We start from the raw sequence: 25,198 nt of genomic DNA, 5'->3' as shown, positions 1-25,198 counted from the left end.
ATCTTATTAATTTGCATGTTCTCTCTCTGCCGTTTGATTAATTTGAATAGGGGCTTATCGATCTTGTTGATTTTCTCCAAGAATCAGCTTTTTGATTCATTGATTCTTTGGATTGTTTTCTGTGTTTCTATTGTGTTGATTTCAGTCCTCAGTTTGAATATTTTCAGTCTTCTACTCCTCCTGGGTGAATCAGCTTCTTTTTTTTTCTAGAACTTTCAAGTGTGCTGTTAAGTCTCCAATGTGTGCTTTCTCCGTTTTCTTTAATTGGGCACTTAGTGCTATGAACTTTCCTCTTAGCACTGCTTTCATAGTGTCCCATAGGTTTGAGTACATTGTGTCTTTATTTTCATTAAATTCAAGGAAGACTTTAATTTCTTTCTTTATTTCTTCCTTGACCCAGGGATGATTCAGTAGTTGACTGTTCAACTTCCATGAATTTGTTGGCTTCCTGGGGGTAGCACTGTTGTTGAATTCTAACTTTAATCCATGGTGGTCTGACAAGACACAGGTGGTTACTAATATTTTTTTGTATCTGTGGAAGTTTGCTTTGTTACCCAGTATGTGGTCAATTTTCGAGAAGGTTCCATGAGCTGCAGAGAAGAAGGTATATTCTTTCCTATTTGGGTGGAACATTCTACAGATGTCTGTTAAGTCCATTTGAATAAATACCTCCAATAATTCTCTTATTTCTCTGTTAGGTTTCTGACTGATTGACCTGTCCATTGGTGAGAGAGGAGTGTTGAAGTCTCCTACTATTAGTGTGTGTGGTTTGATGACTGCCTTGAGTTCTAGAAGTGTTTCTTTTACATAAGTAGGAGGCTTTAGATTAGGTGCGTAGATATTCAGGATTGAGACTTCCTCCTGATGAATTGTTCCTGTTATGAGTATAAAATGCCCATCTCCATCTCTTCTGATTGTTTTTAGTTTGAAGTCAATTTTGTTGGAAATTAGAATGGCCATACCTGTTTGTTTTTTAGGACCGTTTGCTTGAAAAACCTTTTCCCAGCCCTTTACTCTGAGTAGATGTCTGTCTTTGTGGTTGAGGTGTGTTTCTTGTAAACAGCAGAATGTTGGATCCTGTATTCGTATCCAATCTCTTAGTCTGTGCCTTTTTATAGGTGAATTGAGTCCATTAATATTAAGTGATATTAATGACCAGTGGTTGTTGTCTCCGGTTATTATTATTTTTTGTTTATTTGTTTAATAGAGTTTGTATGTGTCCCTTTTTTGAGTTAATCTCGTGAAGGGTCGCTAGATGTCTGAGTTATTGTAGGTAATGTTGGCAATGTTGGATTCCGTGGGTTGCGATTTTCCTTCTATTACTTTGTGTAAGGCTGGGTTTGTGGCTACGAATTGTTTAAATTTGTTCTTATCTTGGAATATTTTGTTTTCTCCATTGATAGTGAACGATAGCTTGGCTGGGTATAGTAGTCTGGGTTTGCATCCATGCTCTCTTAGTTTCTGCAGTACCTCTATCCAGGACCTTCTGGCTTTCATGGTTTCCATAGAGAAGTACAGTGTATGTCTGATAGGTTTACCTTTATAAGTTACTTGCCCTTTTTCCTTTGCAGCTCTTAATATTCTTTCTTTAATCTGTATGTTTTGTGTTTTGATTATTATATGGCAAGGGGATTTTTTTTGATCAAGTCTATTTGACAATATTCCTTCTGTTTCTATTGTGTGCAACAATTTGAGGAGTATTAATATTAGCTCTTCTTTGAATTTCTAAAAGAATTCTGTACTGAAACCATCTCATCCTGACCTTTTTTGGTTGGGAGAATGTTAATAATTGTTTCTATTTCCTTAGAAGTTATATGTCTGTTTAAATTGTTTACCTTGTCTTGATTTCATTTTGGTACTTTGTACCTATCAAGAAAGTTGTCTATGTCTTTTAGGTTTTCCAATTTAGTGGAGTAGAGGGTTTCTGAAGTATGACAATGATTATCAGGATTTGCTCAGTGTCTGTGTTATATCCTCCTTTTCATTTCTGATTTTCGTAATTTGAGCGTGTTCTCTCTGCCATTTGATTATTTTGGATAAGGGTTAGTCTATCTTGTTCATTTTCTCGAAGAACGAAATCTTTGTTTTAATGATTATATATGTTGTTCTTCTTGATTCCATTTTATTAATTTCAACATTCATTTTGGTTATTTTCTGTGGTCCACTACTCCTGGATGAGTTTAGTTCTTTTTGTTCTAGAGCTTCCATGTGTGCAGTTAAGTTGCTTATGAGTGATATATCCAAATTTCTTATGTAGGCACTTGGTGCTATGAACTTTCCTCTTAGCACTGCTTTCATAGTGTCCCATAAGTTTGGGTATGTTGTGGACTCATTATCATTGCATTCTAAGAAGTCTTTGATTTCTTTATTTATTCTTGACACACTGATGATTCAGTTGAGAATTGTTCCATTTCCATTAGTTTGTAGTGTTTCCATAGTTTGTGTTGTTATCAAACTCTAACTTTAACCCATGGTGATCTGATAACAAGGTGTTATTCTAGTTTTTTGTATGTTTTGTGAGTTTCCTGATTCCTGAGTATGTGATCAGTTTTAGAGAGGGATCCATGATGTGCTGAGAAGAAGGTATATTCTTTTGTGTTTGGGTGAAATGTTTGCTCTGTTAAGTCCATTTGAGTCATGACATCTGTTAATTCCCTCTTTTCCCCCATTTAACTTCTGTTGATCAGACCTGTCAATTGGTTAAAGCTGGGTGTTGAAATCTCCCACTGTTAGTTTGATTTAAGCTTTATAATTCAATGTTTGATTTAAGCTTTATAAATGTTTCTTTTACAAATGTGGGTGCTCTTGTATATTGGGCATAGATGTTCAGAATTGAGATTTCATCTTGATGGGTTTATCCTCTGATCAGTATGCAGTGTCCTTCTCCACCTCTTTTGATTAATTTTAGTTGAAATTCTGTTTTGTTAGATATTAGGGTAACTACACTGACTTCTTTCTTCAGACAATTTGATTGGAAAATCAAACCATATACTCTGAGGTAATATCTTTTTTTGAGGTTGAGGTATTTTTTTGCCTACAATAGAAGGAGACAACGTCTTTTCATGTACATTCTGATAGTCTGTCTCTTTTATAGTGAATTGAGTCCATTGATACTAAATGATGTGATTGATCAGTGATTGTTATTTTTTCTTATTTTGGGTTTTGGTGGTAGTGATGCTAATATTTGTGGTTCCCATCGTTGGGTTTAGCTGTTGTGAGATTATTTTTTGTCTGTATTTTTGTGAATATAAGTGCGTTTGTTGGGTTGAAGTTTTCCTTCTAGTACTTTCTTTTGTGCTGCATTTGTGGATGGAGAAATGTCTCAGCAATTAAGAACACTGTCTGCTCTTCCAAAGGTCCTAAGTTCCATTCCCACCAACCACATGATAGCTCATAACTATTTGTAATAAGATCTGGTGCCCTCTTGAGGAAGTGACCTGGTCAGTCATTATTATCAACTTAGACCATGAAATCCAACATGGACCAATTCAGCAGAACTGCCATATGTGAGCTACCCATGCATGTTTCAGAATTGCCAGGGCATAAATTTCATTTCTTATTCATTGCTTAAATCAAGTTTTGTCATAAAATATCTTGCTTTCTGTGTCTATTGTGATTGAAACTTTTGCTGTGTATAGTAGTCTGGGCTAGTATCCATGTTCTCTTAGTATCTGTGAAATGTCTGTCCAGAACCTTCTGGTTTTCAGAGACTCCATTCAGAACTCGGGTGTAATTCTGATAAGTCTGCTTTTATACATTATTTGTCTTTTTTCTTTTGAACAATAGGATGCTTTCATTATTCTGATGTTTAGTGTTTTCATTATTATGTGATAAGAGTACTTTTTTGGTCATGCCTATTTGGTGTTCTGTAAGCTTCTTATACCTTTATAGGTGTGTCCTTCTTTAAGATAGGAAAGTTTTCTTCTTGGACTTTGATGAATATATTTTCTGTGCCTTTGAGTTGGGATTCTTCTTCTATTGAAGGAGTAAGTCACAAAATAATCACTCACAAGTTTGGAATTATGATTAATAAAAGGGTTATTTATATAAAGGGAGAAAAACTTACAGCCCTCTGCATGATCAGGAACGAAGTCTAACAGCCGGAAGCAGAGCTGGATGCAAGAGAGTGAAAACACAGCTACCACTTCTTTATAAAACAAAAGATACCATGCCCAAGTGGGCTGTTATCTTAAAGACTATTGGCTGAAGGAGCTGTAGTAGCTCCCGCAGCATTTTATCACTATTATTCTTAGGTTTGGTCTTTCAGGCAAACCAGATTTCCTGGATATTTTGTGTTAGGAATTCATTAGATTTAACATTTTCTTTGACTGATGAATCTACTTCTTCCATCATATCCTTAGCACCTGTTATTCTCTCTTCCATTTCTTGTGTTTTGTTACTGATATATCTGTTGTTCCTTCTTGCTTTCTCACATTTTCCATTTCCAGAATTTCCCTGGTTTGTGTTTTCTTTATTGCTTTTTTATCAGTTTTCAAGCCTTGAACCATTTCCTTCATTTGTTTTTTTGTTTTTCTTGGCTTTCTTTCAGAAATTCATTGATTTCTTCCAATTTTTTATTTGTCTTTTTCTTGACTTCTTTAAGGGAATTTTTCATTTCTTCTTTAAGAACTTCTCTCATCTTCCTTAAAGTAATTTTAATTTTATTTTCTTGTGTTTGGCTGCATTGGAATCTTCAGGTGTTGCTGTTGTAGAATCTCTGAGTTCTGGAGATGGTGCAATATTGCTCTTTTGGCTATTGAATGTATTCTTACATTGGTGTTTACTAATCTTTTCTTCCAAACAATGTGGCTTGTGCCTGTGTCTGTTCTTTCAACTGCTGTGGTTTATACTTGTGCCTAATTTTCCAAATGGTGTGATTTGAGCCTATGCCTACATAATCTTATGGGTCTGTGGTGGAGAACTGGCCAAGGGAAAAATGTTTAGGTTCATGGGGTTGGGCGCAGAGTGAGTCTTGGTGGACAACTTCCAGTGGCTATTAGAGGTTTTTGTGTGACCTGGAGTGGCTGATGGTGGGACACTGTCCAGTGGGTGGTAGGGGTTTGGGCACAGCCTGGAGGGATGTCCCTCACCTGACTGCATGCTGGTGGGGACCTTATTTGTAGAAAAAAAACAGGCTAGTTAAGGGATAAAACAATTATATTTTTATATTATAAAGGGAAAACTAATAAAACAGGAAATTGCATGCCACAGGAATCACCCAGAAAGAGTAAGCACCTGACCATGTACATGTTTTTATCTCTGGATCCCAGAAAGCTGCACCTTAATGAAGGCTCACCTCTTAAAGATAATTGGCTAACAAGGTTCCCCATCATCTCTCCCCTTTTGTCTGAACAAGATTCTGGAGTAATAATGCATCAGCACCAATGTCTAGTAAGCCTTCAAAAAAATGCCATTCATACACACTCTTAGCTTTGGTGTTTGGTCATTTATAGACATCTGCCAGAATATATGTTTCCTATGTCCTACTGAAGTTTTTGACTCATCATCCACATTTATCCATCATTCAGACCAATATTGTTTTTTGCAGTAGGCATTGTATTTTTTTAATTGTCCTGGTGAGACACATTCTCCACAGTAACTGGGAATGACTGGACCACATTCATCATGAGGTCCTGCAAGAGGCCCCCCATGGAGTTTCCCAAAGGTATTAGGTTGCCTTGACTGTCTTTTGTTGACTTCAATTCATTGGACTAATGTTGGCCTTTGCAACACATTCTACATATACTTGAAGGCTGAGTCTTCATATTCTTGCCATCCGCAAAGGAAACAGTCTTCCTAAAAATTTCTTGTCTATAATATCCTCTCAAATGTCCCATTCTGGTGTGGGAGAATAGTCTGTATTCTGTCAATCATGTTTTAAATAAATGCTGATTGGCCAGACAGAAAGTATAGGCAGTTCAACCACACAGAAAGTAGAGTTGGGGCAATGAGAACAGGAGATTTCTGGGAAGAAGTATGCTCTTCCCGGACTCCTGCCCAGATCACCAAAGAAGCAGGATATGACATGCACCACCAAAAAAGGAACCAAGACATGTGGCTAACATAGATAAGAATAATGGGTTAATATAAGCTACAAGAGCTAATAAGTAGCCTGAGCTAATGGGCCAAACAGTTTATATCTAATACAGACTCTCTGTGTATTTCTTTGGGGCTGAAGGGCTGCGGGAACCAGGCAGAACAAAAACCCCAACAAGCCGGCCCTCATGTTACATGATTCTACAATTAAAACATTTGGTATTTTGATGCCTCCTCTTACTATTGGGTGTTGCTTCTCCTACCCATGTTTCTGTACCATAGTCAAGTGTCTCGACATTCATTGTATGCAAGACCCATTCAACCGTGGGTACTGATCTGTTCTTTAAAGGTCCAAGGATCCTTTTGCATTCTAAGTTGGCATTCTCATAAGCCAAAGATTTAATTAGTATACATTTAGCTTCTGGGTCAGATACCCCTATTTGTACAGCCTTAGTTAATCTTTGTAAAAAGTCACCAAAAGATTTTCTCAGTTCCTGTTTAACCCTAAGATATGATTCAACTCTATATCCTAGTTTCTAAATCCTGTCCCAAGTATTTAAAGCTGCTGTGATACTTAGGGACAAAGTGTGCTCATTGTAAATAGCCTGATTCTGAGAATCAGAGTAGAGTTCCTTGCCCAAAATTTGATCTTGGGAAATCTCAAGTCCTTTTGCTTTTTCCAGTTGCTCTAAAAGTTTAGTTTCTTCCCTAAAGTAGCACCACCAAAGCAACTGGAATCCATTTTCTAAGACCACTGAAATTAACTGAGTCCAGTCTTGTGTTGTTGCTTTGTTACTAGAAGACCACGTTTTGACTATTTCCCTAACAAAGTACAAATGTATTTTGTAAAATACAATGGCTTATTTAATATCCTTTATATCAGTCATACATATGGGCTCCCATGCATATTCTTTGATTACCTTAGGATATTTTGTGCCAGATGTTATTTCTGATGATATCACTGGAAAGGCAGGTAGAAATCTGTGTAAGTTTGGTACATACTGATGAGGTTCAATTTTTTGTCTCTGTACCATTTGGTCTTCAAATTCGATAAATTCCTCAATCTTTTAAAATCTATTTACCACTGCCTTTTGTAAAGTCTGGATCTCTTGTCCACTGTTCTTTTCTAATGCCCTCATTAAGGATTCCAAGGTGTGAAGTATGTCTAATAGAAATAATATGTCATCCTTGCACTAATTTTTATAGCATGTATATTTCCTTCCTGGAGAGACATTCTATCAGTCAGTCTATCATATCCCTTTGACAGAGTCCAAATAATACATTCAATGGTACAAGTTTTCTCAATATGTCAGCACCCTCTGTAACAGACTGAGTTTTGTTTATCAAACTGGCTATATCTTTCTCCAGAGTGTCGAATTTTCCATTTAGCAATTACTATAAGTCTGTAAAAATTGTAACATTTCTAAAAGTACCTCGTTCGATTGAGTTTTGTTAGTCAAATTGTTTGTATCCTTCTCCAGAATTTTGAATTTTCCTTTTAATTGGTCAATGTCAGTCTGTAAAGACTGCATTATTTCTAAAAGTGCCTCATTCTTGGGCCTATTATTATACCATGTTTTTAAGGAAAAAATACGGAGAACAATACTAATCCTCAGAATGAAATATAATGATGTAGGATGAAAATCATATAAATCTTGTATGACATAATAAATAGTATAAGTAAAAAAGCTAGTGAATTCCTGGATGGTTAAATCGCCTATCATTTTGATCTTTTCAATTATAAATTTATAATTTATATTTTTGATACTAAATCTTACATGTGGTTTAGTTAGCTAACTGGAGTAGTTGCAATAACTGTTGCCTGTCAGTAGGTGCCTCAGCCCACTTGTAGTTGTGTGGTTGGTTTGAGTCTGATTCTGGTGCTAAATGACAAACAATGCTCAAATTAAAAACAATTATTTAATGTTCATCACAGACTGTGTGCTCTGTGTATGTTCCTGACTGCTTGATGGTCACCCAAGCAGTAGAATAGCAAATGCAGACAAATTGTTAGGGACAGTGGAACAGTAGGCTCACACAGGGCAAGCCCAGAGCAGCTCTAAGTCCTCAGGCACCTTGAGGTGTTTAATGAGGAAATATAAAGAACTGTGGTCAATCTGTAGCAAGAAAGGCTGCTGCACAAGGATTCTATACCCAAATAAACTGCTGGCTCTGAGCACAGGCCAAGGCTTTGGTGGGTTGATAGAGGGGGCGTGGGCTAAATGCACATCTAGCCCAACAGAGGATGTGAGGGCACTCAGGACCATGAATTGCATATTAAACTTTGGGTTCCAAGTGTAGAAATAACCAGGCTAGTTAAAGGATAAACCAATTACATTTTTATTTATTATCAGGGGAAAATTCACAAAACAGGAAATGAGAATTCCAAGTTCTGCTACATCCTGTAGGAATACCTCAGAGAGAGCAAGCACCTGGATGGGCAAATGTTTTACCTCTCTGGGTCTGAGAAAGTTACACCTTAGCTAAGACTCACCTCTTAAAGATAATTGGCTAACAAGGTTCCCCATTACTTATCCAAAGATCTTTAGATCATAGATCCCTCAGTTGGATGGTTTTATTCTCCAGGGAAGACAAAAATGAAATGATGCCCAGACATTATTTTGGGGGACTTTTCCCTTTTGTCAGGTTGAATTGTCATGTCATTTGATGAACTATTTCCTTTCCTAATCAAAAGGTCTTTCATATGTAAATTAGTTTTTTTATCATCTTTGATGGTATCTATAGCTTTTCTTCTCCTGTGGAAAGAAAAGTGAAACTTCTTCCCCATTGTAATACATATCCTAGTTTCCATTCTGAGGTCAACACATCTTTAAAATATGCTTACTAATTCAGTTTTTTATTGTCCACTGTCTCTCTGCAGCTGTTGTTCCCGTTTCATTTAGCATTTTACAAATTTAAAGGCAACAAAACATTTTATAATCTGTCTCTCAGGATTACTATTACCTCTTTCTGTTTTTTAAAGCATTTCTTTTAAAGTGATTAGATCTTTCAATAATTGCTTGTCCTACATGATTATTTGGTATGCCTATAACATGCTTTATGTTGTAATATATATATACATATATACAGACATATGCTTGAACAGTGTCAGTCTTAATTTGTACAGATAATCCCATGGTGATGATAACTTTTAATAGATGTATAATTGTATAATTTATCTTTTCAGATCTCAAAGCAGTTGCCCACTAAAATCCTGAATATGTATTGATGGCATGATGTACATATCTTAATTTTCCAAACTTGGCAAAAGGAAACACATATATTTGTCAAATTTTATTTCTTTTAGTACCCTTTAGATTAATTCCTTAGGTAATGGAGTTTGATTATACAAAGAATAAGTAGGACATTTGCTTATAATTTCCTTGGTTTGTTGCCAAGTAATTAAAAAATCTTTTTTCAAACCCTAAATATTAACATGGTAGTTCTTATGATATTCTGGGGCTTCTAACACATTTCCTACTAATAGCTGAAAATTTTCATCATTACCTTGTGATACAGGGCCTAATAGGCCTATAAGGAGTTTCATATTTGTTGTATATAAGGAATGGTTCCCATTTCTGACTATTTCCTATACTGGATAAATAACGAAGTTAATTGTGAATCATCAGGTTGAAGTTTAATTATTTCAATATATAAAACAACACTTCCTGCATATGAGAATCAGTAACTATATTGAGGGATTCTAGAAAACCTAACAATACCAAGAGAATACCATATAATTCAGACTTTTAACAGAGTCAGAAGCATTTTGAGCCATTTTAATTAAATTTTCTGATTTATAACCTTTTATAACCTGCTCTTCCAGTTTAGAATGTAGGGGCTACAGATATTGGTGTTCTCTGAACAATATGAGAAAGGACCACCAATTGGTTCCTTTTGTAACTTGATGTCCCTTGCTTTTCTGATGTTAAAGGCCATTTTTCCACCCAGACAGGTTTATCATTTTAAGTGTATGACTGTTGACATCTTCAAGAGATCACCAGTTCTTGTGTTCTTTTGTGTACAACTTGAACACTCTGTGGCTACTCTAAAGAACACATTTTTATATTTCTCCCTGAATCATTCTCTATTTTATGGTTTATTTTAGAGATTGGAATAATGTAGATCTGTGTTTTCCACTGTAATAATAAATCATGTCCCTGGAAGTTCATTGCTATGTTGACCACATCTTGTTTTAATTTCCCTCTCTGTCCTTCTGGTACTATGCATTCAACCCATTTTGTGCTGTGCTTTACCTGAAATAAAGTTTCAATCCCTAGAATATCCATGCTTAGTCCCTGAAGAGGCCAATTTGCATGCCAAGATTTTGGTGCAACTATGATTACATCTTCTCCTTTATCTACCAAACACTCAATTTCAATGCCATTTAATTATATTGTTAAATTTGATCTTTGATCATTTATACAAGTTTTTATGATTTCTTCTGAAATTTTTGTTTTATCTCCTCAAGTTGTTCTATCATCTGAAGAAGTATGGGGTTTTTTGTTTGTTTGTTTGTTTGTTTTTACACCAGGCATTATGGTGTTTAATTGCTCTGTGGAGGCATTTCCCCCATAGTGACAGGGAATGATTGAACCAAATTTGACCAGGGGTCCTACAAGAGGCTCCCCCAAGGCAAGTAAAGATATCAAAGATTTACCTTGTCTGTCCCTTGTTGACCTAGATTTAATGATCCAGTTTTTGCCTTTGCCATACCTTCTTCATATTCCAGAAGATTGTGGGGTTTTTTTTAGATTATTTCTAAGAAAAAACATTGTTTCTAGTATTTCCCTGACTAAAATCTCTTTTGAGATGACCTTGATTATCACAATATCTGACATTTTGATTTTTTTCAAGCTTTGGAAATTACCAGTTCTAATATCATCATGGTTAATAGACTTCATATAGACTGTATGTTGGATATATTCCTTTCTGACTGATGATCTTGCTTTTAAAGGCTCAATTACCTCCAGCATTGTTAATTGCCATTTTAAAATGCCAAATATTCAGGTAATATTTGTCTAGTTTCTGGATTTGGTATCATTTTATTTACAACTGAATTAAAACTTTGAAAAAAAGTGAAAGTTTCTTTTGTGGCCTGTCAAATTTTATTAAACTACTCAGCTCCATTTCCAACTTCTTCAACTTCATTAAAAGCTACTGTATGGCATAGAGTCAATGTGCATTAATCATATATAGACTGTCCTCACACGTCAGCGTAATTACCCTCTCCAATAAATTGATCTTTGTTAATTACAATATCTTTAACCCTATTTCATGTTTCAGTGGCTCTAACCTCCTCTTTCTACTAGGACCTCCAATGTAATTGAGGACCAGGTCCCAGTACTGCTGTATCCAAATCTTCTCAGTCTTGTGGGATAATTCTGTTACTAGACAACCATAAAATTAACATATACCTCAAGAAAGGAATATGTATACAATATGGGACTATTACTTTCTTAAATCTTCTCAAATCTAACACTTCAAAGGACACCAGTGAATGATTCCATAGCCTTTGAGATACCTATCATTTGTTGGTTGTTCCTGAATGGTGACTGGATAAATTAAGATTGGTTTTTGAATAGCCTTGGGCCAGTCATCTTTAATTTCATTATGTAAAGGTAATGTCGGTTCTTCTCTAAATTACTCTGTTTCAATTTGAATATTTTTGCTATCTGTATTAGCAAGTTTTCTGAGGGCTAGAAACTTATTAGTCAAAATATTATTATTTCATTTAGTAATTACTTTCTACTCGTTTATTTATTTATTTATATTATTTAAAAATTCCACCAAATCCCATTTCCCTCCAGCTCCACACCTCCCCCTCCCTCTCTAGTCTTAAGAACTGTCAGGGTTAACAGCCCCGTGGGAACTGCAAGGTCCTCCCCCTCCATCAAGGTCTATAAAGGTGAGCATCCAAACAAACCAGGCTCCCACAAAGTCAGTCCATGTAGTAGGATCAAAACCCAGTGCCATTGTCCTTGGCTTATCAGTCAGCCTTCATTGACAGTCACATTCAGAGTGTCCAGTTTGATCAAATGGTCCAACACTCCCAGTCCAGCTGGCCTTGGTGACCTCCCATTAGATCAGTTCCACCGTCTCAGTGGGTGGGTGCACCCCTCGTGGTCCTGAGTTCCTTGCTCACGTTCTCCCTGCTTCTGCTCCTCATTTGTACCTTAGGTGCTCACTCCAGTGTTCCAATGTGGGACTCTGTCTCTATTTCCATCCATCGCCAGATGAAGGTTCTATGGTGATATGCAAGATATTCTTCAGTGTGGCTATGGGACAAGACCAGTTCAGGCACCCTCTCCTCTGCTGCCCAAGGAACAATCTGGGGACCTCTCCTTGGAACTGGGAACCCCTCTAGAGTCAAGTCCTTGCAAACCCTAAAATGGCTCCCTTAATTAAGATGTTTACTTCCCTGGTCTCATATCTACCCATCCTCCATCCCACCCATCCCATTCCCCAAACTCTCCCGAATGCCCCCTTGACCCTTCTCTCTACCCATCTCCCCTTACATGCATCCCACAGACCCCCGCGCATCCAAGTTTTGCCTGGCAATCTTGTCTACTTCCAATACCAAGGAGGATAACTATATGAATTTCTTCAGGTTCACCTTCTTATTTAGCTTCTCTCGGACCACGAATTATAGGCTCAATGTCCTTTACATATAGCTAGAATCCCCTTATGAGTGAGTACATACCTTATTCCTTTTGGGGGGTCTGGGTTACCTCACTCGGTAAAGGGTTTTCTATTTCCATCCATTTGCATGCAAAATTCAAGATGTCATTGTTTTTTACCATTGAGTAAAACACTAAGGTATATATGTTACACACTTTCTTTGACCATTCTTCGATTGAGGGGCACCTAGGTTTTTCCAGGTTCTGGCTATTACAAATAGTGCTGCTATACAGATACTTGAACAAATGCTTTTGCAGAATGACAGGGCATCTCTTGGGTATATTCCCAAGAGTGGAATTGCTGGGTCCTGAGGCAGGTTGACTCACAGTTTCCTGAGAAACTGCCACACTGATTTCCAAAGTGGCTGCACAAATTTGCATTCCCACCAACAATGGATGAGTGTTCCCCTTACTTCACATCCTCTCCAGGAAAGGCTATTATTGGTGGTTTTGGTTTTAGCTATTCTGACAGGTATAAGAAGGTATCTGAAAGTTCTTTTGATTTTCATTTCCCTGATCGCTAAGGAGGTTGAGCATGACCGTAAGTGTCTTTAGGCCATTCGAAGTTCTTCTGTTGAGAATTCTCTGTTCAGTTCAGTACCCCATTTTTAATTGGGTTAATTAGAGTTTTAGTGTCTAGTATCTTGAGTTCTTTGTATATTTTGGAGATCAGACCTTTGTCTGATGAGGGGTTGGTGAAGATCTTCTCCCAATCAGTAGGTTGCCTTTTTTGTCTTAATGACAGTGTCTTTTGCTTTCCAGAAGCTTCTCAGTTTAAGGAGGTCCCATTTATTCATTGATTCTCTTATTGTCTGTGCAACTGAGGTTCTACCTAGGAAATGGTGACCTGTGCCTATGTCTTGTAGACTATTTCCCACTTTCTCTTCACATTTTCCAATTTTGTGGCATACAGGCTTTTGTAGTAATATCTAATGATTCTCTGAATTTCCTCTGTGTCTGTGGTTATGTCCCCCTTTTCATTTCTGCTCTTGTTAATTTGTGTGTTCTCTCTCTGGCATTTGATTAGTTTGGATAGGGGTTTGTCAATCTTGTTGATTTTCCCAGGAACCAGCTTTTTGTTTCATTGATTCTTTGGATTGTATTCTGTGTTTCAACTTTGTTGATTTCAGCCCTCAGTTTGATTTTTTCCAGTCTTCTACTCCTCCTTGGTGTGTCTGCTTCTTTTTTTCCAGAGCTTTCGGGTATGCTGTTAAGTTTCTAATGTGTGCTTCCTCTGTTTCCTTTGTGAGGGTACTTAATGCTATGAACTTTCCTCTTAGCACTGCTTTCATAGTGTCCCATAGGTTTGAGTATGTTGTGACTTTATTTTCATTGAATTCATGGAAGACTTTAATTTCTCTCTTTATTTCTTCTTTGACCCAGTGATGGTTCAGTAGTTGACTGTTCAGTTTTCATGAGTTTGTAGGCTTTTTGGGGTTAGAATTGTTGTTGAATTCTAACTTTATTCCGTGGTGATCCGAAAGTACAGAGGTGATTACTACAATTTCTTTATATCTATGGATGTTTACTTTTTTACCAATTATGTGATCAGTTTTTGAGAAGGTTCCTTGAGATGCTGAGAAGAAAGTATATTCTTTTCTGTTTGGGTGGTATGTTCTATAGTTCCATTTGGTTCATTACATCTGTTAGTTCTCTTATTTCTCTGTTAAGTTTCTGTCTGGTTGACCTGTCCATTGGTGAGAGAGGAGTGTTGAAATCACCCACTGTTAGAGTGTGGGATTTGATGTATGTTCTGAGTTCTAGTAATGTTTCTCTTACATATGTGGGTGCTTTTATTTTAGGGGGTAGATATTCAGGATTGAGACTTCTTCCTGATGATCTGTTCCTGATATGAGCATAAAGTGTCCATCTCCATCTCTTCTGATTGATTTTAGTTTGAAATCAATTTTGTTAGATATTAATATTGCCACACCCAGGTTGTTTCTTTGGTCCATTTGATTGGAAACCCTTTTCCCAACCATTTACTCTGAGATAGTGTCTGTCTTTGTGTTTGAGGTGTGTTTCTTGTAGGCAGGAGAATGTTGAATCCTGATTTTGTATCCATTCTCTTAACCTGTGCCTTTTTATAGGTGAGTTGGGTCCATTGATATTAAGCGATATTAATGACCAGTGGTTGTTGACTCTGGTTATTTTTCATGGTGGTAGTGTTTGTATGTTTCCCTTCTTTGAGTTGTGCTGGTGGAGGGTTGTCAGATGCTTGTGTTATTATGGGTGTTGTTGGCTACCTTGGTTTGTGATTTTCCTTCTAGTATTTTCTATAAGGCTGGGTTTGTGGCTACGTATTGTTTAAATCTGTTTTTGTCCTTGAATATCTTGTTTTCTCCATCAGTGGTGAATGCAAGCTTCATTGGGTATAGTGGTCTGGGCTTGCATCTTTTGTTTCTTAGTTTCTGCAGCACATCTATCCAAGACCTTCTGGCTTTTATGGTTTCCATTGAGAAGTCAGTTGTGATTCTGATAGGTTTCCCTTTATACGTTACTTGACTTTTTCCCTTGAAGCTCTTAATATTTGTTCTTTATTCTGTATGTTTTGTTTTTGATTATTATATGTCCAGGGGATTTTTTTTTGATCCAGTCTATTTGGTGCTCTGTATGCTTCTTGTACCTTCATAGGAATATCCTTCTTTATGTTGGGAAAGTTTTCTTCAATAATTTTGGTGAATATATTTTCTGGGCCTTTGAGCTGTAAATCTTCTCCTTCTACTACCCCTATTATTCTTAGGTTTGGTCTTTTCACGGTGTCCCAGATTTCCTGTATGTTTTGTGTTAAGAATTTGTTGGATTTGTTTTGTTCTTTAATCAGTAATTTTATTTCCTCGATATTATCTTCAGTGTATGAGATTCTTTCTTCTGTCTGTTGTATTCTGTTGGTAATAATTGTCTCTGCAGTTCCTGTTCATTTACCCAAATTTTCCATATGCAGCCTTCCCTCAGTTTGCGTTTTCTTCATTACCTCCATTTCATTTTCCAAGTCTTGAATTGTTTTCCTTACCTGTTTGTTTGCTTTTTCTTGGTTTTCTTGGGTGTCTTTGAGAGATTTATTCATTTCATCTCCCTTTTTGTTTGTTATCTCCATTTCTTTATGGCAGTTGTTCACCTCCTGTTTAAGTTCCTCTATTATTATCATATAATTCTGTTTAAAGTCGAATTCTTCTATTTCTGTTGTAGTAGGGTGTGCAATTCTTCTTGTTTCATGATCCCTGGATTCTGGTGATGTCATGTTGCCTTTCAGGTTGTTGGAGGAATTCTTTTTTTATATATTTGTTTAACTAAAATCACCATAGAACCTTCATCTGGCGATGGATGGAAATAGAGAGAGAGACCCACATTGGAACACTGGACTTAACTCCCTAGGTCCAAATGAAAAGCAGAAGGAGGGAAAACATGAGCAAGATAGGCAGGACCAGAGGGAACCTTCATCCGATGATGGATGGCGATAGAGTCGGAGACCCACATTGGAGCACTGGACTGAGCCTCCAAGGTCCAAATGAGGAGCAGAAGGAGGGAGAACATGAAAAAGGAAATCAGGACCGCGAGGGGTGCGTTCACCCACTGATACAAGAGGACTGATCGAATGAGAGCTCACCAAGGCCAACTGGATTGGGACTGAACGAGCACGTGATCCAACCAGATTCTCTGAATGTGGCCAGATTCTCTGAATGTGACTGGCCCGGAGTCTTTCTGAAAAGCCATTTACAATGACACTGGGACTTGTTTCCTCTGCATACACTGGATTTTTGGGATCCAGTCTGTTTGGATGCTCACCTTCCTGGACCTGGAGGGAGCAGGGAGGAACTTGGACTTCCCAAAGGGCAGGAAACCCTGACTGCTCTTGGGGATGGAGAGGGAGGAGGAGGGGGAGTTGGGGGAGTGGGATGTTGTTGGGAGGAGGGGCAGAAATGGAAACTTTTATAATTTAATAAACTTTGAAAAAAAATTTCCACATCCTCCTCTCCTCCCCATACCCTCTCATTCCCCCCACTCCCTCTCCTCCCCCCCCTACTCCCTCTCCTCCTCCCTCTCCAGTCCTAAGAGCAGTCAGGGTTTCATGCCCTGTGGGAAGTTCAAGTTCCTCCCCTCTCCCTCCAGGTCTAGGAAAGTGAGCTACCAAACAGACTAGGATCACAAAAAGCCAGTACATGCAGACGAAACAAGACCCAATGCCATTGTAAATGGCTTTTCACTGGGCCCCCATGTCAGCCACATTCAGAGAATCCGGTTTGATTACATGCTCGTTCAGTCCCAGTCCAGCTGGCCTTGGTGAGCTCTCATTCGATCAGTCCTCTTGTATCAGTGAGTGAATGCATCCCTCACGGTCCTGATTTTCTTTTTCATGTTCTCCCTCCTTCTGCTCCTCATTTTGACCTTGGAGGCTCAGTTCAGTGCTCCAATGTGGGTCTCCATCTCTATTGCCATCCATCATCGGATGAAGGTTCCCTCTGGTCCTGCCTATCTTGCTCATGTTTTCCCTCCTTCTGCTTCTCATTTGGACCTAGGGAGTTAAGTCCAGTATTTCAATATGTGTCTCTGTCTCTACCTCCATCCATCGCCAGATGAAGGTTCTATGGTGATATGCAAATTATTCATCAGTATGGTTATGGGCCAAGGCCAGTTTAGGCACCCTCTCCTCTGCTGCTCAGGGAACAATCTGGGGACCTCTCCTTGGGTCTGAGAACCCCTGCTGGAGGAATTTTTCCATTGGCGTATGCCCATCACTTCCATCAAATGCAGCCAGGAGAGTCTTGGTGTCTTGGTCCAACCTTTGCTGTGACTGACTCTGGGTGGATCTCCTCAGTGCAGGTACAGGAACTGTTCTCCGGCTGGCCAGTCTGAAAGTTTGTCCTCAGCACAGGGACAGAACTCTTGGAGGTCTAAGGACCCTGCAGACAAAAGGGCTAACTTGAGGGGAATGGGAGAGTTGTGCAGAGCCAAGAAGCCCCTGCAGCAGAGCTGGAGGTGCCCTGCACTCCCCTCTGGCTGGGAGGGTGTGCACTCACCCCTCTGGGTGGATAGCCTCAGTGAAGGAGCAGGACCTGTTCCTGTTCCTGGGCCAAGGACCTCCCAGACAATCTCATTTAGTAATTGTTTAAAGGCTTGCATATTATCAGTAGTAACTTATCTAAGGTTTGTATCTTGTAAGGCTTGTATCTTATATGTAGTAAATTTTTCTAAAGTTCTGTTATCAGTCACCTTTTCATTCTCTTCATCAGTAAATATTCCTAAAGTTTGTATTTTATCAACTTCCACCTACATTATCAGTTAAAATTAATTAATTGAAAGTCTGCATGTTATGAGTAGTAACCCTTTCTAAGGCTTGTATATCATGAAGGTATTTCATTCCAGCCAGGAACCATGGTGACCCTGTTGGGGCGGTTCAGCCAAGCACCTGGGCTAGCCTACACCCTGTTGCCTGTAAGTATCAGGCAGAAAAGAGTGAGAGGTGCAGCTTTGTTACACATACCTTGACTTTTCTGCCTACCTCCAGTGAATTGGTCACAGCGGTTGCAAAGTTCCAAGGTTCTAAGGTCTCAAGGCAAGCAGTCTCAAGGTGAGTCAAGCTGCGTGAATTGGCAGCCCAGAGAGGGCTTTGGAAAACCCCAAATGTAGGAAAGCATCTCAGAAGGGGGATGGGGAAAAAATGAAGTGTACACCCGGGCACCCCTCTGCAGATAGCAGTTGGCATAACAGAACCATGCACTATCATGTGGTCTAACAATGCCCAATGTTGAGAATCAGATGTTAGCGATTTCTTTTACCATTTATGAAAAAAATAAAAATAAATATTACAACAACAAATAAGCTGAAGTGAATCACAAGCAACTACTATAGCATCTGCCACTGTTCTTTTCCTGGCTCAAAAAGCCTCGCCCCCCAACCTTTTGGCCGCGCATCTTCCCTCTAGCTCTCTCTTTCTCTCCTTCTGGGTCCTCCAAGACACCACTTTCATTGTATCCCATAAGTTTGTGTAGATGTGCATTCATTTTCATTGAATTCTTTCTAACAGATTTTTAATTTCTTCCTTTGTTCTTTTCCTTGCCCTAATGATCATTCAGTAGACTTGTTCAGTTTTCATGAATTTGTAGGCTTTCTGTTGTTTCTGTTGTTCTTGAAAACCAACTTTAATCCACAGTGGTCTAATAGGGCACAGGGGATGATTTCTACTTTCTTGAATCTGTAGAGACTTTCTTTGTGACTGAGGATATAATTTTATAATTTATTCATTTTTATTTTATGTGCATTAGTGTTTTACTTGTATGTATGTCTGTGTAAGGGTATAGGGTTCTCCTATAACAGGAGTTACAGAGAGTTATGAGCTGCCATGTGAGTGATAGGAATTGATCCCAGGAACTCTGAAAGAACAACCCCTGCTCTTAACCACTGAACAGTCTCTCCAGCCCCCAAAGATTTATTTGAAGAAAGTTCCATGAAGTGCTTAGAAGAAGACATATTCTTTTGTGTTTGTGTGAAAATTTCTGTAAATTTCTGTTAGGTCCATTTGAATCATATAATTTATTAATTCCATTATTTCTCTGTTTAGATTCTGTCTCGATGACATGTCAGAGTGAGAGTGGGGTATTGAAATCTGCCATTACTAATGTGTGGGGTTCAATGTGTGATTTATGCTTTCGTAACATTTCTTTCACAAATGTGAGTGCTATTGCATTTGGGACATATATACTCAAAATTGAGATATCATCCTAGTAGATTTTTCCTTGAACAAATATGCAATGTCCTTCTTCATTTCTTTTAATTAATTTCTTTTTTATTTATTTTGTATTTTTTATTTATTTTAATTAATTAATTAGTTTCTTTTGAAGTTTATTTTGATAGATATTAGGATAACTACACTAACTTGTTTGTTAGGTCCATTTAATTGAAAAATTGTTTTCCAATGCTTTACACTGAGGTAATATCTATCTTGGATGTTGGGGTATGTTTCCTGTATGCAGAAGAAGGATTTATGCTATTTGGTATAAATTGTGTTAAGCTCTGTCTTTTTATTGGGAAACTGAGTGCATTGGTATTTGAGAGATATTAATGTCAAGTAATTGTTAATTATTGTTATTATAATGTTGTTTGTGGTAGTAGTGGTTGTGTGTATGTGTGTGTGTGTGTAGATGTGTGTGTTCCTTCTTTGGGTTTTGCTAGTGTGAGATTATTTATTTTCTGTGTTTTCCTAGGTGTAGTTATTTTTCCTTGAATTAGAGTTTTCCTTCTAGTACATTCTGTAGGGCTGGATTTGTGGATAGATATTTACATTTCACTTTATAATACAGTATCTTGTCTTCTCTTTTTCAACTATGGTGATTTAAAATTTTGCTGTATATATTAATCTGAGCTGACATCTATGATCTTATAGAGTCTACAAAACATGTTTCCAAACACTTCTAACTTTTAAAGTCTCCAGAGAGAAGTTGGGTGTAATACATATAGGTGTGCATTTATATGTTACTTGGCCTTTTTCTCTTCCAGCTTTTAATTGTCTTTCTTTGTTCCGTTCATTTAGCATTTTCATTATTTTGTGACACAGGGACGTTCTCTTCTAACCTAATCTATTTGGTGTTCTTGTACCTTCATAGGTATATCCTTCTTCAAGTTATGGAAATTTTTGTTATGATTTTGTTGAATTATTTTCTAGGATTTTATGCTGAGATTTTTCTCCTTCTTCTAGTACTACTATTTTTAGGTTTGGTCTTTTCATGGTGTCCCAATTTCCTGATATTTCTGTTAAGAATTTGTTTGGTTTGACATTTACTTTGACCAAGGAATCTATTTCTTCTACTGTATCTTCAGTGTTTGAGATTCTCACTTCCATCTCTTGTATTCTGTGGGTGATGCTTGCATCTGTAGTTCCTGTTCATGAAACCATTTTGCATTTCCTGAATTCTATCACTTTGTGTTTTCTTTATTGCTTCTATTTTGATTTTTTATGTCATGAATATTTTCCTCCAATTGTTTCTTTTTCTTATCTTTTCTTGGCATTTTTTATGTATTAGTTAATTTTTCTCTAATTCTTTGGATACTTTTTCTTGATTTTTTAAGGGAGTTTTTACTTCCTCTTTAAGGATATATATCATCCACATTAAAGTTGCTTCAAGTTCATTTTATTGTGTTTTGCCTGTGTTGGATAACTCATGTTTGCTGTCATAAGGTAGGTGGACTGTGGTGGCTCCACATTGCCCTGGCTGTCATTGATTTTATTTTTACATGGACATTTAGGCATATGGGTTTGGGATTATTAGCTCTAGTTACTGATTTCTTAGTTTGTCATTCTTGGGTGGGTATTTTTTTTTATTTTTTATTTCTTCTTTGGTTTTCTTCATGCCCTAGATTTCTGGTGGCTGGTGTGATCTCTGGCAGTTAGTTTCAACTTGCAGAAGGAGGTTCATGTTCCTCTGACTGGTTTGGACTGAATCTGTGCATCTACAGATTGAACAAGCTGGTGTGGCTTAATTTTAGAATTATTTAAAGGATTGTTTGACAGTTTTATTTCATCTAAATAAGTAGATTACAATTTTACTCTCATTTCTCTAGAAAAACAGTAATAAACTTGACAGGACATGGCTTATTCTGAGGTAGACATGACAAATAGTAGAAATGGGCTTCTTAAATAGTTACTATCGTTCTTGGCACTAGAGTAAAGCAGAATGTGCCAGGCTACAAAGCACAACAGTAGAAGGCATTCTTTGTGCCATGATTGTGAAATGAGTAAATAATTGTAGGAGATGACATGTTGGTTCATTTCCTCCCATAGATCAGCAGGAGTGTATCCCTTGCCCAATTCAAGAGTACCCAAACCCTGAGAGAAACAGCTGCCTGCCCAAGTCAGTGACATTCTTGTCCTTGGAGGATTCTCTGGGCATGGCTCTGGCCTGCACAGCTCTATGCTTGTCTCTCATCACAGCTGTAGTTTTGGGAATCTTTCTCAAGCACCAAGACTCGCCCATCGTTAAGGCCAATAATCGGACACTCAGCTTCATCCTGCTCATCTCCCTCCTCCTCTGCTTCCTGTGCCCATTTTTTTTCATTGGCCAGCCAAACACAGCCTCCTGCATATTGCAACAAATTACATTTGCTCTGGCGTTCACTCTGGCTCTTTCCACTGTTTTGACCAAAACTATAACAGTAATTCTGGCCTTTAGAGCCATGACACCAGGGAGAACACTGAGAAGGCTCCTTGCCTCAGGCATCTATAACTCTGTCATCCCCATCTGTCTCCTGATCCAACTCATTCTCCTTGGACTCTGGCTTGGAACCTCGCCTCCCTATATTGAAGAAGATGCACACTCTGAATATGGTCACATCATCATTTTGTGCAACAAGGGCTCTGTCACTGCTTTCTACTGTGTGTTGGCATACTTGGGGATCCTGGCCCTAGTGAGTTTCTCTGTTGCTTTTCTGGCTAGGAACCTGCCTGATACCTTCAACGAAGCCAGGTTTCTGACATTCAGCATGCTGGTGTTTTGCAGCGTCTGGGTCACCTTCCTCCCTGTCCACCACAGCACCAAGGACAGGACCATGGTGGTTGTAGAAGTCTTCTCCATCTTGGCTTCCAGTGCAGGGCTGCTAGGCTGTATCTTTTTTCCAAAGTGCTACATAATACTCCTAAGACCTGATAAGAACTCTTTGAAATGTTTTAAGAACAAAACAAGTAAAACCTGATTATTTTGATGAATTAACTAAGTCTCTCTCATAAAATCTAAGTACAGTCAAGTGAAACTATTACCTACTTCTCAGTGTGTTTTTGAAATGTTGTTTAAACAAAAATGTAAGAGTCCCTTGCTATATCTCACATAGAGACAACCTATTTCAGAATAGCCATTACTACAGAAAATGCATGTTAGTAAGTCATGCATGTCACTTATTAAGTTGTAGCCATTATAAATATTCAATATACATTATATGATAATAACCTAGATAAATAACACATTAACTAAATGATTTTCCTCTCAGTCATTTAGTTTTATAGTATAGCAGGGCTTTGTGTGATAATATTTATGGCTCACAGACATGCACAACATGGAACTAAAATATTGTAAAAGGCACGCTACCAGAGATTACAACTGAAACTGTGTCTCCTAATAATGTCAGAAGTAACACCCATAAGCATTACCAATATGACTGCATGAACATGAACTGAACAAGGGAAATGATAATACAGATGTTGAACTGGACTAGGAAGAAACCATTAGGTTTCAACCTTACACAAGAATCTACAAGGCATGAATAAAGGCTGAGAGTGAAAGAAATAATTTTCTCAAGGGAGGAGCAAAATAATGAGTTAGTTCTCCAAAATACACAAAGAACTCAAGACACTAGACACTAAAACTATAATTAACACAATTAAAAATGGGGTACTGAACTGAACAGAGAATTCTCTACAGAAGAAATTCAAATAGCCAAAAGACACTTAGGTCATGCTTAACCTCCTTAGCAATCAGGAAAATGAAAATCAAAACAGCTTTGAGATACCATCTTACACCTGCCAGACTAGCTAAAACCAAAAACACCAATGATAGCCTATGCTGGAGAGGATGTGGAGTGAGGGGAACACTCATGCATTGTTGGGAATGCAAACTTGTGCAGTCACTTTGGAAATCAGTGTGGCGGTTTCTCAGGAAACTGGGAGTCAACCTCCCTCAGGACCCAGCAATTCCACTCTTGGGAATATACCCAAGAGATGCCCTATCATGCTACAAAAGCATTTGTTCAACTATGTTTATAGCAGCACTACTTGTAATAGCCAGAACCTGGAAACAACATAGGTGCCCCTCAATAGAAGAATGGTTAAAGAATGTGTGGAACATATACACATTAGAGTTTTACTCAGCGGTAAAAAACAATGACATCTTGAATTTTGCATGCAAATGGATGGAAATAGAAAACGCTTTACTGAGTGATGTAACACAGACCCAAAAAGAGGAATATGCTATGTATTCACTCATAAGTGGATTCTAGCCATAATCAAAGATCTTTGAGCCTATTATTTGTGATCCTATAGAAGCTAAATAAGAAGGTGAACCTGAAGAAAATCATATAACTATCCTCCTGGATATTGGAAGTAGACAAGATTGCCAGGCAAACTTGGGTGTCAGGGGTATGGGCTTGTATGTAAGGGGAGATGGGTAGAGAGAAGGGAGAATGGGAGGATTCGGGATAGCTTGAGGGGATGGGATGGATGGGATAAAGGAAGGATGGATATGGGAGCAGGGAAATAAATATCTCAACTAAGGGAGCCATTTTAGGGTTTGCAAGAGACTTGATTCTGGAGGGTGCCCAGGTCCAAGGAGAGATCCCCAGATTGTTCCCTGAGCAGCAGAGGAGAGAGTTCATGAACTGGCCTTGTCCCATAGCCATACTGATGAATATTTTGTATTTTACTATAGAACCTTCATCTGGCGATGGATGGAGATGTCTCTAGAGACCCACATTGGAGCACTGAACTTAGCTCTCTAGGTCCAAATGAGAAGCAGAAGGAGGGAGAACATGAGCAAGGATGTCAGGACCATCAGGGGTGCACCCACCCACTGAGATGGTGGGACTGATCTAATGGGAGCCCACCAAGGCCAGCTGGACTGGGAGTGATAGAGCATGTGATCAAAATGGACACTCTGAACGTGGCTGGCAATGAAGGCTGACTGAGAAGCCAAGGATAATGGCATTGGGATTTAATTCTACTGCATGGACTAACTTTGTGGGAGCCTGGTTTGTTTGGATGCTCACCTTTATAGACCTGTATGGAAGGGGGAGGACCTTGAACTTTTCACGGGGCAGAGAACCCTGACAGTTCTTAAGACTACAGAAGGAGGGAGAGGTAGGGAGGGGGAGGTGGGTAGGAAAAAGGAAAAGGGAGGCTGGGAAGAGGTGGTAATTTTTAATAAATTAATTAATTAAAAAAGAATGCAAGGTATTATATTATTCATTTTTTATGAATATTGTTTATTTTTTCGGGACTGCCATCAAGCTGTTCATTCTTTTTTATTATTAATTTATAAAATTTTCCACTTCCGCCCCTCCTCCCATTACCCTCCCACTCCCCCCACTCCCTCTCCTCCTCCCTCTCCAGTCCTAAGAGCAGTCAGGGTTTCCTGCCCTGTGGGAAGTTCAAGTTCCTCCCCCCTCCCTCCAGGTCTAGGAAGGTGAGTATCCAAACAGACTAGGATTCCAAAAAGTCAGTACATGCAGAGGAAACAAGTCCCAGTGCCATTATCAATGGCTTCTCAGATAGTCTCCATGTCAGCCACAGAGACTCCGGTTTGATCACATGCTCTTTCTGTCCCAGTCCAGCTGGCCTTGGTGAGCTCTCATTAGATCAGTCCCCTTGTATCAGTGGGTGAACGCATCCCTCACGTTCCTGACTTCCTTGTTCATGTTCTCTCTCCTTCTGCTCCTCATTTGGAACTTGGGGGCTCAGTCCAGTGCTCCAATGTGAGTCTCTGTCTCTATCTCCATCTATCGTT

At 38.4% G+C, this 25,198-nt stretch overlaps 1 protein-coding gene across 1 annotated transcript in view; it reads left to right on the top strand.

Annotated features, from left to right (window-relative positions):
- Positions 1-22,400, top strand: part of LOC125396176 (vomeronasal type-2 receptor 26-like) — a 77,721-nt gene extending 55,321 nt beyond the window's left edge. The window contains exon 6 of the mRNA XM_085678392.2: positions 21,493-22,400. Coding sequence (XP_085534518.2) covers positions 21,493-22,400 — 908 coding nt within the window. The remainder of the gene's footprint in view (positions 1-21,492) is intronic.
- Positions 22,401-25,198: the final 2,798 nt, after the last annotated feature.

Source organism: Myodes glareolus, chromosome 2 (genome assembly GCF_982192425.1).
Source record: "Myodes glareolus chromosome 2, mMyoGla1.1, whole genome shotgun sequence".
Lineage (NCBI taxonomy): Eukaryota > Metazoa > Chordata > Mammalia > Rodentia > Cricetidae > Myodes > Myodes glareolus.
Note: the sequence above shows the minus strand (reverse complement) of the source record. Positions and strands in the feature narration are given on the sequence as shown.